This window comes from Castor canadensis, chromosome 3 (assembly GCF_047511655.1).
Source record: "Castor canadensis chromosome 3, mCasCan1.hap1v2, whole genome shotgun sequence".
NCBI classification, from domain to species: Eukaryota; Metazoa; Chordata; class Mammalia; order Rodentia; family Castoridae; genus Castor; species Castor canadensis.
The window spans coordinates 185,462,374-185,476,776 of record NC_133388.1 but is presented as its reverse complement, the minus strand read 5'-3'; the positions used below and the strand labels follow the sequence as shown (position 1 = coordinate 185,476,776).

Here is a 14,403-nt window from a genome sequence, read left to right as displayed (position 1 = left end):
CATAATTCACTGGGCTGTGACTCCTGTTCTCATGAATGGCCTGGTTATTCCTACCAGATAGTTAAGTGCAGACAGCCTGGGTTTGAGTCCCTTTGGTACATAGGTGAGTCTCTCTGTGCCTCAGTTTCTCCTTTTGAAATATAGGGAAATCAACAGTACCTCCTCAATGAAGTTGCTGTAGATTTTAAGTAAAAACTTCTAAGTGTACCTGTAGTATGCATAGAATTTAGTCCTATCTTACCTGAGTCATTCAGACCCTAAACCAACAGGTTTCTTTTTTTCCTTGGATGGCACTGGGATTTGAACTCAGGGCCTCATGCTTATTCGGCAAGGGCTCTATGACTTGAACTCCTCTGCCAGCTCTTTATTGTGTTGGGTATTTTTGAGAGAGGATCTCAAAATAGCACTGGCTATTCGCCAGGGCTGGCTTTGAACCTTGATTCTCCTGACCTCTCCCTCTGAGTAGCTAGGATTACAGGCTTGAACCATGTATTCCACCCGCAACATTCCTGAGCTGAGAACTTCAGACTCAAGCTGAGCAGAGGCATGATGGCTGTTTTGGTCAGAGGACCTGGATTCTGCATTTTACTCTGTGTGGCCTCAGATAAATTACATAACCCTCTGAGAGGGTTTTACATTTCCTTGTTTGGTTAATAGTCACATTCCTCTCGGGCTCCTCTCTTTGGAGATAACAGGGTGAGAGAGCTGCCACCTGGGAGCTATAGGCAAAGAGCAAAAGGTGGTTCCTTCCCTTCCCCCACCAAGGCTTTCACTGGGCAGCCTCTGAGTTTGAAGTGAGCAGGGGAATGGCTTGAGTTAACTGAAGGGTTTCTTTAGTGGCTTCCCAGCCTCCAGTCCTTATCCCTCTGTATACTTAACTGTTATCTTTAACCTCCTTCTCCTTTCTCTACCTCTAACCTTCTCACCAGCCTTTTGCCCTTTCCCAAACTATCAACTCTGGCTCTTATCACCATCTCCAGGAAGCATCTTAGAACCCTGAGATCTAAAGACTCTGGAAACCCCTAAGACCCATTTTAACAAAGAAAATCCCTAGCCTTTCTTAGAATAACTTTTCCTGTCTTTGGAAGCCTGTTCTCTTAAGGGTCAAATTCTGTTAATTTGTAATTGATGAAAAGATAATGGGGAGGGGGTGTTGGACGAAAAGAAAGAAAACACAACTTAAGATTTGGCTCAATTATATATTTGCCAGTTATTTTATTTTTTTCTAAAAACAATAGAAAAAAAATCAACTTTAAAAAGGAAAATGTACTTAAATAAAAAAATTATGGTTTATAATACATGGTTTGAAATTTTGTATAACGGTTATAAACCTTTTATTAAAGTTATTTGCATTGGATGGTCATATTTATACAGGAAAACTTTTAAGATTTTTTTTTAAAAACAATTCTTAAATACAAATCTTAAAAGTGAGAAAAAAAAAAAGATGGTAAGCATAAAATAAGTTCTTTTATGCCCAACGTCCCATCTGAGGCAGTTGACAATATGGCTGACTCTTACAGTCAAGACCCAGCCAAGGTTGTGAGGTTGCATTTTTAACATGCACTTGAAATAGTTTTTATGTAATGAGTGGAAGTTCTGTCGGTTCTTTCCTTTAGTAAGGAGTGAGAACTCAGGAGATTCCAGGTCCTCCTTCCAACAGGTCAACTTATGCACAAGAGTTCCGAAGCTGTTCGAGTCTGTGTTTCAACTGTTCTCGTCTCTTCCTCAACAAGTCTTTCTCTGAAATGAGCTTCTGTTCCTCTGCTTGGATGGACAGGATGTACGCTGTGGCTTTTTTAAGGATAACTACCTTGGGGGCTTTTTCATTGTTTTCCAACTCTGGGATCTGGTCACGTAGGGCAAAAAAGCTCCGTTTCAGCTCGTTTCTCCTCTGGCGTTCCAAGACATTGTGTGTCCTCCTCTTGTCATTCTCCTCCGTGTCTGAAGACCTAGGGCTGGCACATTTTCGGTTGTTGCTGATCTGTTTTAGGACTCTGCCACTGTCCAACTTAGCCCTCTTGGCAGCTGGATAGTCCTTCCTAGTGGAGGGGGGTGCTGCGTAATTGTGCTGATGGGTGGAGACGTGACACCTCTTCAGGACCAGCGGGCTGTGAGGAGGTTTGTTGTGGCCTCCAGTAGGGGATGACCCTGACTCCGACCTTTTGGCAGGGGGCTGCCTCTTTTCCACAGAGACAACGTCGATTTCTTCGTCATCCTCTTGTTCTTCGTCTTTAAGGAAGGAAACGGAATACCGCTTGGTTAGCAATGTTCCTTTACACCAATTAATGACAAGCTTAAATTAACACTAGGAAACCACCAACGTATTAGAATGTTAGACTGTTAGAAAGAAACTTTGTATGCAAAATTATCTTCAGAAAGATCCAAATCTAGCCAACTATCCTCAGAAAGGCAGACTTGCAGCAAGGCAGGACCATAGCAGTTGGCGTTATGGCACAGGCAAGAAAATTGGCATTCACCAGGATAGGGCATCCATGCCAATTCTTACCTAAGACTTAATGAGGCTTTTGACACACCCAAAGAAATGTACGTTCCCAAGCACCGCCTATTTTTAAGGGACTTTACCAAGAACCCTTCAGGTGTTGTGAGTGATAGCTGCAAATCTTCTGGTATGACTTTAGCAACTCCCTATTTTACTGGAAGTGTAAAAAGAAAGAAAAAAAAATCCAGAGCCTTTGCCAAAAGTCCTGGGGGATGGGAGAAGGAAAAAAAAGAAGTGAATTTGGCCAGGATTTGCTTTGAAGTGTTCAAAACAGGCTGAAAAGAGGCCAGTTTCTTAGCACTTTGCTCTAAAGGCACTTTCACTAGCTCCTGGCGCTGTCAGGGCCTCTTTGAGTGTGGCAGATGCCTGACCCACTAAATTCCAACCATATTTCGGAAGTTAGGGGAAGAGGGAGGTAATTCATTCACCCTCCTAGAGATCAACTCTCTTATCCTCATTCACACCCCCCTCGGGGCAATTAAAATGCTTAAGAGAGGTAAGAGGGAGTGGATTGAGTTGTAAGATAAGACAGAAGATTTAAAAACCCAAATGAAATTCCTGAGGGGCGGGAAGGGGGCTGGCAACCAGGGCGGTCTAGAGGAAGGGATGGAAGGGGTGGAAGGGAACGCTAAAGCTCCAGGGTCCAAAGAAGACAAGTTCCCAGAACAGCCATTTCTCCTTCCAAAAACAAGAGGAAAGCAAGATGGACCAAGTGGCCAGTTGAATTAAGCGCCAATGAGCGAAAAGGAAACCATGCCCAGCCATCCTTGCCAACCTTGGCCCACACTTGGGAGGGGGGGGGTCCTGGGGATGCAACTTACCAGAGTCGCTGCTGGTGGTGGGCGGTGTCTCCTCGTGCAGCACCAGGGGCTCCGGGCTGGCCCGAGGGGAGGACTCGGTGGAGGACAGCAGAGAGTCCGAGGACGGAGAGAAGGCGGTGGAGTCGGGCGAGGCGCAGGGCTTGGGGGAGCTGCTGTCATTGAGCGGGTAGGGGAAGACCACCGAGGGGTCGATGCACTCTGACGCGGCGGCGCTCAGGTCCTGCAGGTAGAGGCTGGAGGTGGAGCAGCCGCTGTGGCCGCGGGCGGGGCTCGGGCTGCCGCTGTCTTTGCGCGCAGCCTGGTAGGAGGCCAGCTTCTCGGAGACCAGCTTGGCGGCGGCCGAGAAGCCGCTCCACATACAGTCTTGGATGATGATGTTCTTGATGAAGGTCTCGTCGTCCGGGTCGCAGATGAAGCTCTGGTTCACCATATCTCCTCCCAGCAACTCGGTCACCATCTCCAGCTGGTCGGCCGTGGAGAAGCTGCCGCCGCCACCGTCATCGTCTCCCCTTGGGGAGAAGGACGCGAAGGCCACGTAGGAGGGCGAGCAAAGCCCGGTGCGGCGGCTTGGGGACAGGGGCGGGGTGGGCAGCAGCTCGAATTTCTTCCAGATATCCTCGCTGGGCGCCGGCGGCTGCAGCTCGCTCTGCTGCTGCTGCTGGTAGAAGTTCTCCTCCTCATCGCAGTAGAAATACGGCTGCACAGAGTCGTAGTCGAGGTCATAGTTCCTGTTGGCGAAGCTGACGTTGAGGGGCATTGTCGCGGCAGCCTGCTTTAGGGGGCACACAAAGGGGGTCAGACTTGAGTTAAGGGGGTCCAGTTGGTGCCAAAACTAGGCGCGGCGCGCACAGTCCCGAACCACTCCCGTTCCAGAGCACTATCCCTCTCAGGCGTCGGGTGTGGGGGGGGAAGACACCCTTTCCCTCCCTTCAGATGACCCCCTACTAGCTCGGCACGCACTTGGCAAGCCAGCAGCGTAGAGGCCGCAGAGTCCCTGCCTCATCAGAGACCAGGGGGCGAAGCCCGGGACTCAACCCTGCAGCCTCGCAGCAATCGACAACGGCCTTGGCTCCCCCCTTAAGGGAGGCGGCGGTGGGGAATACAATCTGCCAAAAGCCAAGGCGCAAAGTTTTGCGCCACCTGAAGGAGAAAGGCGAGAGGCGCCGCGGCGCGCTGCCCCCTCCCGCGCCGGCTCCAAGCCGCCGCACCCGTCCCCACTCGCGCCCTCGCCGCGCTCCTACCCCCGCCGGCGCCGCCGCCCCTCTGCGCCTCCTCCATCCCCACCCCCAGCACACCCTCCTTCCTTCCTCTGCCGGCTTTCCTTTTCCCTTGGCGGCTGGAGGGGTGAGCTCAGCCTTGGGGTCTAACACCCCCTCCCACAGCCGGCAAATTAAAGGGGGGTGTTAAATAATAACAGGGGCACCTCCCTTTATCACTCAGTACGGCGACGCGACTGCGCCAGAGACTCCGCAGCGATTCCGCGTCTTCCCCCTCCCCGTCGAGGGTAGCAGCTGTTCCCCAGGCCCAGAGCCTGGCTCCTTGCCGTCCCCTCGCATCTCGGGGGCGCAGGGACACCCGCGGATTGTGGCGACGGGAGTCGAAGCTGACTGCGGGGATTCGCTCTGGCTTCTCCCAAGTCAACGAATAAGACCCATCCCTGCCCCAGCCTCTCCTTACCCTCCTCTATGATTCCCTAACGCCAAGTCCTAAACACCTCTGGTAATCGTGTTTTTAATTTTACTATTTTTTAAAAGACGAATGCCAACTTCTTATAAGGAATCGCCGCAGGGATCCGCGGGCGGGACGCGCCGCAGTGTCTGTCTCGGGCTGTCAGAAATGCAGTAAGCCGAAATTTAAATGTCCTCCCGGAGACTGAGAAAAGTCAGTCTCGCTCACACACGCAGTATGTGACCCATACTCCAAAGAGCTCAGGATGCAAAAGGCTTTCTGGCCAGCGAAGCAGATCTCCCGCTCCCCAAAAGGAACTCAACAGCAATTAATGCAATAAAGCAGGAATGTCCAACCGGCCGCGGTCAGCGTCCACGCACATAGTAGAAAGATCTCTAAAACCCAGTTTCAAAACGCACCTCGGTTTTCCCTTTCCTCTCTCGTCTTGACAAGCCACTCTACATCGATCCAGACCTACTCACACCCCACCCAGAGCTCCCCTAACTACTCTGAGAAAAGTGTCAAATAGCACAGGAATAGGAGACAGACCACTCCGACTTGGGCATTTTAACTCACCGCAGCATTAAAGCCGGAGAGAAAATACATTAAAAGACAAATAGATCCGGCTGCTTACCGGGTTTTCCACTATCCGAAGGAAATCCAGCCTTCAGCCAGAGAGAGGATCGCCTTTCAGAGGAGCGAGTCCTGGGCAAAGGCGGGGAAAAGGGTCCCCAGATAGGCAGGATACCCTCTCCGCGTCCGGAGAGTCGTGTCCTCGCTCGGGGGTTGTAAGTTCCAGTGCAAAGCGTCCTCCCGCTTCAATGGGCAAAGTTTCGAGGATTCGGCGAGGGGTTGCGGGCTGTTGGTGGGAGGTCTGCGGGAGGGTTGGGGTGGGGGCGGCGGGGCCGGAGGCGAAGCCCCTTTCACTCGGGATCTGCCTTCTCAGGACGCCCGGAGCGCGGCTCTCCTAGCTAGGCTCTTCCACCCAGGAGCACCCGCCCGCTCGCTCCCTCTGCCTCTCGCTGGAATTACTACAGCGAGTCAGATAAAGCCCCGAAAAGCCGCTTTTATACTGCTACGCACGATCCCTCCCCTTGGTTCGTTTTCCCGCCAAGCCTCAGAGAAGCCCAGCCCTTCTGGAAGCACGAGGGGGTGCCGGGCGGCGGCCAAGGCGCAGCAGTGGCGGCCACTGCGAGAAGCGCAGCTCGGGGGTCCTCGGCCGCGCAGACCCTTGTATTATAAAGGGCTGGTGGGCGGGGATTGGCGAGAGAATCTCTTTTCTTTCACCTCCGCCCTCTGCTTCGGGATCTCGGGAGGGGCGCTGGTGGAGAGCTGGGGAAGGGGGAGGAGACTGAGCCTGCAGCCCGGCACTCCAGCTATCGGATGTAAACAGAGTAAGAGCGCAGCTTGAATTAACTGCGCGCCTCTACCATTTTCTTCTGCTCGCGCTCAAACCCTTTCCCTTTCTGGGCTCCCTCTCTGGCGCAGCGCTCTGACAAACTGCATTCTTGCCCTGCGAGCTTCAATCATCGCAGGTGGAACAGCTGCCCTGGTCACACTGGATACACTGTGTATCCTTGGCCACGCCACGCACGTCCCGGGCGGTCAGTCCTCTCCCTAAGGCCGGGCGAAGAGCAGCGTTAGGAAAATAAGTCCCGGGAAGAGAGGAGAAAAGAAGTATTTATGAGCGCGGGCTCAGAGTGTGGATAGAGATAAGTGACAGAGGAAGTGTAGGGAGGAAAATGATGCCCAGAATTATTAAAGTAACTCAACAACGCATTGCCACGTATACTTGGACGGCGCGTTATGAATAAACACCCACTACATTTCTTGGGGCGGGGGTGTGGTACATTCTGCATTATATGTGCACAGCTATCTGCTTCGGGCACCTTCAACCCAGAATGAATCCCCCAATTTGCTGCCAAAGCTGCAGATACCGCTCCTCCCGCCCCCGCCGCCCCTCCCGCTCGGACTTCCATAGGGCCCTTTGTGGGAGGCGGCTGTTGCCGTAGACGCGCTAATCCCTCAGATCTTTATGCTCGTTCCCGAGCTGGAGTAGAGAGGAAGCGCGGTTGCGGGCGCGCGCCGCGGGGGGTCCTTCCCCGCCGGGTGTCTGCCAGTCTGCACCCCAATTCCACCTCCGCGCCTTTCACACGGAGTTCCCAGTTCAGCAGCCGGCTTTCAGAAGAGACAAATCCTTGTGGCCCCTGTGGCGCCGGTTTGCACCATTCCCGGGTTTCTGGGTTTGGGGAAAATCAAAAGCGCTAGACGGGAGAATCTGGGAGGGACTACGGGGTACCCGAACCACGGGACCTGACTTTCCAGAAGCAGAGAGAAGAGCTTGCGAACTGGGCCTGGGGAGTCGAAGGAGACCCTGGTAAAGAAAACCGTTAACTCTTTCCTTCCCGGACAGATCAGACGTTTAATTTCTTTCGGAGTCCTCTTTCCCCTTTATAATTGGAATCGTAATCATGCATAAAAAATGCAGCGATCCGATTAAAGGAAAGAGTATTAATTTCCATGCTCTTCTTTTTTTTTGGGGGGGGGTCGTCTTGAGCTAATTAAAAATTGTAATTTAGGCATTAATTTCCTAGTTTACCGACTTAAATTTTTTAAATACCATAATGAAAAATGCATTATGCATAACCGTACCCATGTATACACAACTCATGTATGTCGGCCCAGTTTATTGACCAATCTGAAACATTTGTTCGCTCCCTGAATGGATCTATATTTAATGTATAAAGCATATTCGCTCGGGATTGGCTAATTTGCATTATTCCAAGACATCATTAAAAACAAAGGCAATCTTCTCATCCCTGGTCCTTCACCCAAAGGCATTTGAAGTAAACTTTTCTCACTGCCACCCTTGAAAAAAAAGAAAAAAAAAATACATAAATATCTTGGAGGGAGAGGCGAACGTATAGCGTGCACACTGCTCGAGAGAGGTTATCACCCATTGAGTTTGCAAGCTCGGCGTTCAGTTGTAAAATGAGTAGTAGCTTCCTGGCAAATCAAGCTCAAGCACAATTCAGCTTTAAGCATTGCAAATTACTACAGCCTTTAAAAAGGCCTTTGCCGCAAACGCGAGGAGCCACCAATCCGTAGGCTCGGTTTTGCTGCAAAGCGTCTTTCCCGCCCCACTCCCCGAGCTGCACTCGCTTTAGGGTTTGCGAAAGTAAAGTAAGCGTGCCCTCTACTGGCCTCAGAGATCGCCGCGTCCCGATGCCAAGCAGGGCGGAGGTCGGGTGGGAGCGGGGAGTCCGGAACCTGGGGTTTCCACGCGGGGGTAGAACGCGGGGCTACTTAAGACAAGTTTCCAGCCACCTTCTTAAGATTCTTTCTGGCCGTCTGCAGAGAGTCCAGAAGAAGAGAAATTAGTAGAGGAAAAAGTGGTTCAGAAGTGGCTATTCAACCGATGAGAGGTGGTAAAAATTAACCCATCATTGACAATGAACGTCACACGAGGGAGAACGGATACTATTTAAGAGAAACGTGAAATAATTCAGAGACGCGCACTTGAAAAACAAAAACTTTCCAACAAAACCCTAAAGCAGAAAAACAAGCTTTACACCTCACGGCTTAGGAACCTGTCATCTTCTAGCCACCAGTTTGGAAAGCAGGACTCTTGAGTTTTTTGGGCAAGGGCAGGCAGCCAGGAAGGTGAGGGGTAGGTGGTTTTGCTTATTTTTAATTAAAAAAAAAAAAGGGCTGTTTAATAATAGCTAAATGTTTTGCTGGTGAGGAGGAACGTTTGAAATGCAACTGCAAGAAAAGGAGTGTAAAGGTTCATTTTATAAAAAGTTAGTATTAAACCATAAAAGGTGGAAGTAAATGTGAAGGGAATTTACATAGCAAGGGAGATGGGTGTGAATATTTCAAGTGCATTTTTCTGGTGCTAAAGAAGCTTGAGGGTGTCTGATCATCTGAAAGTTTGACTGTGGAGGGTGCTTACTAGAAAAGTCTTCTTAGGGCGATTTCCTAGGAATCTGGCACTTTGGTATTACTCTCCCTCTGCACCACCAACAGATAAAAAACAACAGCACAAACTAACCTGATGTCAGAGGGTAGACTTTGAAATTTACTGAAGATGGCGGATACACCATATTTTAAGGTCTGACTCCCAAATTATGCCAGGCTGGTTGTAGGTGTGTGAGTCTAGACAAAGGTATGGCCTGTGGATTGTGGACTCATCCTTGTTCTGCCCAGGCTGTGACATCAACCTGGCTTGTTACTTTCAAGTCACCATTTGGAGTTTTGTTCCTCCAAGGTAGGATCCACCCCCATTTTACATATGAGGAAACTGACCTCAATGGGCTAAGGAATATAGCTGTCTATAAAAAAGAAAAAAAATTTTTGTGGTACTGGACTTTGAACTCAAGGCCAATACCTTGAGCCAGTCCACCAGCCCTTTGCGCGCGCGCGCGCGCGCGCGCGCGCGCGCGTGTGTGTGTGTGTGTGTGTGTGTGAAGAAGGGTTTTTTTGAGATAGGTTTTTTGAGGTCTTGTGAACTATTTCTTGGGGCCAGCTTCAAAACTGGATCCTCCTGATCTCTGTCTTGTGAGTTGCTAGGATTACAGGTGTGATCCACCAGTGCCTGGCTTCTCTTAAAAAATTTTAAGCCACATTTGACCCCAGATGGATAGCATTTACTGGGTTGAAAATTGACTGAGGGGATTCCAGCTAATGATATAATTTGCGATAACTAAATGAACTGTAAAGTGGACAAAGAAAGGGATGAGAAAATTACAAATTTCTAATCCTGACCATCTGGGGGTAGTTGTTGGAGTCTATTGTTTTGAGCCCAAGGTCTCACAATAGCCCCGACTGGTCTTGAACAATTCCATCCTCGGGTCTCCCATAGGCTTACACCATCACGCTCAGCTTTGTAAGGAGACTTTTAAGGGGAGCCCTTGATCTTTCTGCTCTAAATTTTCCTTTTGGAAGACAGTGGAAGTCATCTTCCTAGTTTGTTGCTCTGGAGTATTGTGAGGATCCTGCTGGGAGTGGCTGAGTTTCTAAGAAAAGGGTGGTCTCCAGAAGACTTTCTCTTCTTCTACACAGAGATAGGAATCCAGGTGGGCAGTCCCACAGGATGGTCTATGGAAGAGAGTACTGTGTTGAGAGAAGGGTGTTCTTTCCTTCAGGATGGTATAACTAGGAATCATAATTCTCACAGTCACATAGCCTCACAATATTTGTCATTCCGTTTTTTTCTACTTAGGAAAAAAGCAGATGCAGAAAGAATAAGCAATGTTTTTTTTCTTTTGGCGTTGGAGATTGAACCAAGGGCTTTACACATGCTCTACAGCTCAATCAAAATTGGGCTCTTTTCTTACTTTCTAGAGATACAAAAGGGGAGATTCAAAAGTGTGGCTTTTATAAAATAACAGTTTTGCTTCTTTTTGAATTTCTCTACTTTACCCCCCAAAAGTTGCCTACTGAGTTGATCTTCCACAGATAAGAACAGTCACTAGTATGGAAAGAAACTGCACCTGAATGATCAAAAAGCTAGCTACAACTTGGGGGTGAGGTAGAAAGTCCCTCAGGAATGCTGTCAAGGAATGAGGAGAGGGAAGGGAATGATAAATATATGTCTCCAGCAGAAAGATCATTTTGAAAGAAGGGCTGCTAGATTAAAAACCAAGCTAGCCAGAGAATATTAAAGAAAGAGAGGGTCTCACAAGCATGTTAATGTCAACCATGCCACTAGAGAGGGGAGCACAAGCAAGCTTCCCTCTGGATAAGAAAATAACACAAGTAAAACTCAGCATCATTAATTCAGAAGAATGATGACAGAAAAGACCATGAAGAAAAATCTGTGCATTTAAAATAATGTGTTTTGTGTGTGTGTGTGTGATTATCCCTTTCTCTACTTGCTTCTCGCATATTGCATAAATTCAGGGAGCTCAGAAGGAAAAAAAAAATAGTAGATATTTTTAACGTAATACCCAAGAGCCTATGTTTCCTATGTTGCATTAAGTACTTTTGACTGTTTTCTTACTCACTAGCTTCTAGCTTCTGGAACTCAGATCCTGGCAGAGGGTCCCAGACTGGGCCCAGGAACCCCTAGTCGCATCTCAGTGTGGCATTCTCCTTTAATTCTTAGTCCTTCGCTGTAATTCTGTGTTACTTTGCAGCAACTAGGATAGACAAATGGTTCCTTTGTTTACCCTTGCTTCAAAGGCTTAGTTTATTGTTCCATAAGTGCCAAACCTAAGCTAATATCAGAAGTTTCCACACCTTTGTTCACTGGCCTGTCTGTTATGGTCCTTTTGGGTAGCATATGTCCCCTGAAGGACCCTTGGTAGGTTGGAGGTAAAGGTGATTGCAAAGGAGACCCATGGTGTACATTTCTGCTTTGGAATCTTTGACCTTCATTTGGAAACCAATGGAGGGCTGGCAAAGTGGCTCAAGTGGTAGAGCGTCTACCTAGCAAATATGAAGTCCTGAGTTTAAACTCCCATACCAAAAGAAAAGGAAGTCAGTGGACTAGGGAGACTATGTCTTTTATGGGTCAGCAGAGACCCCAGACCATGGCTTTTGACTTCACTGTCAAGGGCAGACTTTTCAGAGTAGCTCAACTTTGCTGGCTCTCATTTTTAATTTGTCTGTTTCCTCCTTGACCTCTTATCGTGGACTTGGGTATGGAAGGAGACTTCTTGAAGGGATCTAGTGACTGCCAATCACAGGAGCCAATGGCCTCATTCCTGGTTTTCTGTTTTGACTTTTCTGGAAGTGACTATGATTTGATTCCATCAATCAGTGATTCTACGCCATAGGCAGTTTTGTTCCCAGGGGAAACTTGGCAATGTCTGGGGCTATCTGGGGTGGGGACAAGGTCTGGGGGCTGGGGTTTACTGCTGGAATTTAGTGGGTAGAGGTCAGAGATGCTGCCAATATCCTACAATGCACAGGACAGTCCCCACAACAGAGAACTCTTGGGTCCAAAATGTCACCAGTGCTGGGGTTGAGAAGCCCCGGGTGAGCCCACAACCTCTTGATGTTATTGTGGGCACTCAACTTGCTCTCTTGCTTCCTTTACTGGCTAGCCTTCCTCTAGGCACTCTGTGTAGCTTCTAGAGTCTTCTAGCAGTAGATTCCTCCTAGCTCCCAGGCTCCCCCACTCCATTTACCCTTGCACACTGAGCAACTTTCCTTAAAAATTCTTCAGTGGCCCCCATGGCCCAAAAGAGGCTCTACCTCATGAGCTTGGAATTCAAACCCTTGTGCATCTGGTCTTCAGCTTATCTTACCCTAATTCCCACTAACTCTGCACTTCAGAGAAACAGGTCTATTTACAGTCACTCTGGGCGATGCTACACACAAGTTCCCACCTCAGCACTTTTGTTCAGGCAGCCCAATTGCCTCCTCCTGATTTATCTAAGTACTAGACACAGCTAAAGTCATCTTTTCTCTGTGGAGCCTTCCCTTATTGTCTACCCTGTGGCCATCCTACAGAATCACAAAGGTATGGAGTCTGGAGAAGTTTTGGAAGGCATCTAATTAGACCATTGTGAAACATGAACGTTTGTTCTCAGGATAGGATGGAGGAGATTGTTGGCTAAAAGGGACTAACTGGCCTTTGCTAGCTATCAGAGAAAGGGTCCCCTTTCACCTTTTCCATGAGACTATGTGTCACAAGGCCAGAAATCAAGTCTGGCCCACAGTACATACTCAGTTAACCCTCTGGGAGAGGAGAAATTTGTGCTCACACTCCACTGGGAGAATTAAGTAGACTAGTGCACTTTCTCAATTACTTTTTGGTCTTATGAGAATCATCTGAGTAGAGCTTGCTAAAACAGCTTGACTGCGAGCCTGTCCTGCCTTGACTACACACTAAGTATAGTAAGTCCCATAACCTCTTTGAATCTTACTTTTTTCACCTATAAAATGGGAATAGTATAAATACAGCTCCAATCTTACTGAGGGTAATGTATGAATTCAATGAGATAATGCATTTAACCCAGTGCCTGGCATCTTCCCTGCACTCATTAATGTGAGTAGTCGTTAATACGGGTCCCAGATTTAGCAGAATATGTAGTGAGCTATTTTAAGTTTAATGCATTCACATTTCATGGTGTTCCACAGTGAGCTGCATGAAATTTATGTCCTTTGTCACTTCATCAAGCATGAAAAATTGTGGACTAATCCAAGCCTGCATCAGACAGATGAGAAACTGAGGCAGAGAATCACAGATTATGTAATGCTTGGTGACTCATATCTAATGAGTCCTCCTTCTGTCTCCACCTGCTGCAGGACCTACTATTCCATTTTATAGACCACTTAATTCAGAAACAGTGACATTCTGGAAGCTCTGGGAGGCAGAATTAAGCATTGTTCCTATTTAATACAAACCAAGACACTAGGTAGGATTTCCTGCTGAACTGGCTGGTCTCAAGGATGTGATCATGGGAGCTACAGCATAGGGCAGCTCCTGGATTCCTGGCAGGCAAGGCTTCTCTTCTGTCTGCTTTCCTGCCCTGGTGAACTGATCTGCACGTTGGAAAAACTCTTTTCCTTCAAAGCCTATATCAGCACTCAAGTTTAGAAACTGTCTCTGGCTTCTAATCCACCATGCTTCCCAACTCATTGTAGATCAAGAGTCACAAACTCAGATGCTTACAGAAGCTTGCCAGGGACCATAAGTGAGGGACACTGTGGGACTGGGACACACTACAGAACATTTGCCCTACACAGCCGGTAACTGCTGCTCAGCCGCAGGCTGAAATATGGGCCCATTGGTGGCATCACTTGGGGTTTTTCAGGGAAAGTGAAAACAAGGTTTTAAAATGTTGGCAGCTAATTTTTAAAAAATCATATGAAGAAGCAAAATGTGCCTGGAGGACAGATGAAGCCCTCGGGCTCCTGGCCTGAGCGCTGGCTTTTAAGTCTTAGTTATCCAGCTTGGGTACATTCCTTTGTTCTGCCCATTACTCTCTCCTTCCCTGCAGGGTCTTAACCATTCCCTAATTCTTCTGTGTTGGGCAATACAAGAGTTCGTTGCCTGTGTGGGTTTTGGTGTCTGACCCCTTGACCAGAGGCTTCTGGGGTTGGGATCACTTAAGTCTCCTTCACATTCTTGTCTCCTAAGAGCGGCTCCATGTCACTCAGCTCCAGGGTGCCATTTACAGAGTGTCTGGTGTCTAGAACCCGGTACAGTGCCTAACTCATGCAGGCTCTCAGGAAATGAGTGCTCAGTGGATAAGTGATGTGAGATGGGGCTTCTATATGCCCAAGGCAGCCTCACTGGCCCAGTTTCAATAAACAAAGAGGGAAGCTTTGAGAACAACTTGCTTCTGTCCTGTAAACAGGTGGGGTCTTGTTCATGACAAGCTAGACCCCAGGTAGTTGATATGAAGGAGATGAAGGTGGGAGCAGGTACAGATGGATAGAATTGGACTCATTCACCTA

General features: G+C 48.4%; 1 protein-coding gene and 1 long non-coding RNA gene across 4 annotated transcripts; both read right to left on the bottom strand.

Moving 5' to 3' along the window:
• Positions 1-1,191: 1,191 nt before the first annotated feature.
• Positions 1,192-6,205, bottom strand: Myc (MYC proto-oncogene, bHLH transcription factor). 3 transcript variants are annotated; one of them, XM_020184876.2, is made up of 3 exons: positions 5,624-6,205; positions 3,322-4,090; positions 1,192-2,229 (listed from the first exon to the last, which is right to left on the bottom strand). In XM_020184876.2, the coding sequence occupies exons 2-3, from the start codon at positions 4,076-4,078 to the stop codon at positions 1,667-1,669; spliced, it is 1,320 nt and encodes a 439-aa protein (XP_020040465.1). In that variant the 5' UTR covers positions 4,079-4,090; positions 5,624-6,205; the 3' UTR covers positions 1,192-1,666. The 3 variants fall into 3 exon arrangements, with proteins under 3 accessions (XP_020040465.1, XP_020040464.1, XP_073925313.1); XM_020184875.2 differs by having other exon boundaries at positions 3,322-4,093; positions 5,624-6,203; XM_074069212.1 differs by lacking the exon at positions 5,624-6,205 and adding an exon at positions 4,282-4,515.
• Positions 6,206-6,906: 701 nt separating this feature from the next.
• LOC141421736 (uncharacterized) lies at positions 6,907-8,683 on the bottom strand. Its single transcript, XR_012446430.1, has 3 exons — positions 8,564-8,683; positions 8,194-8,340; positions 6,907-7,857 (listed from the first exon to the last, which is right to left on the bottom strand). It is a non-coding gene; the product is annotated as an uncharacterized lncRNA (long non-coding RNA).
• Positions 8,684-14,403: the final 5,720 nt, after the last annotated feature.

Excerpts from the sequence above, each read along its gene's own strand:
- Myc (XM_020184876.2), bottom strand. The coding sequence starts at position 4,078 with ATGCCCCTCAACGTCAGCTTCGCCAACAGGAACTATGACCTCGACTAC. Across the intron at positions 2,230-3,321 it reads CACCACCAGCAGCGACTCTG|ACGAAGAACAAGAGGATGAC; the intron begins GTAAGTTGCATC and ends CCTTCCTTAAAG.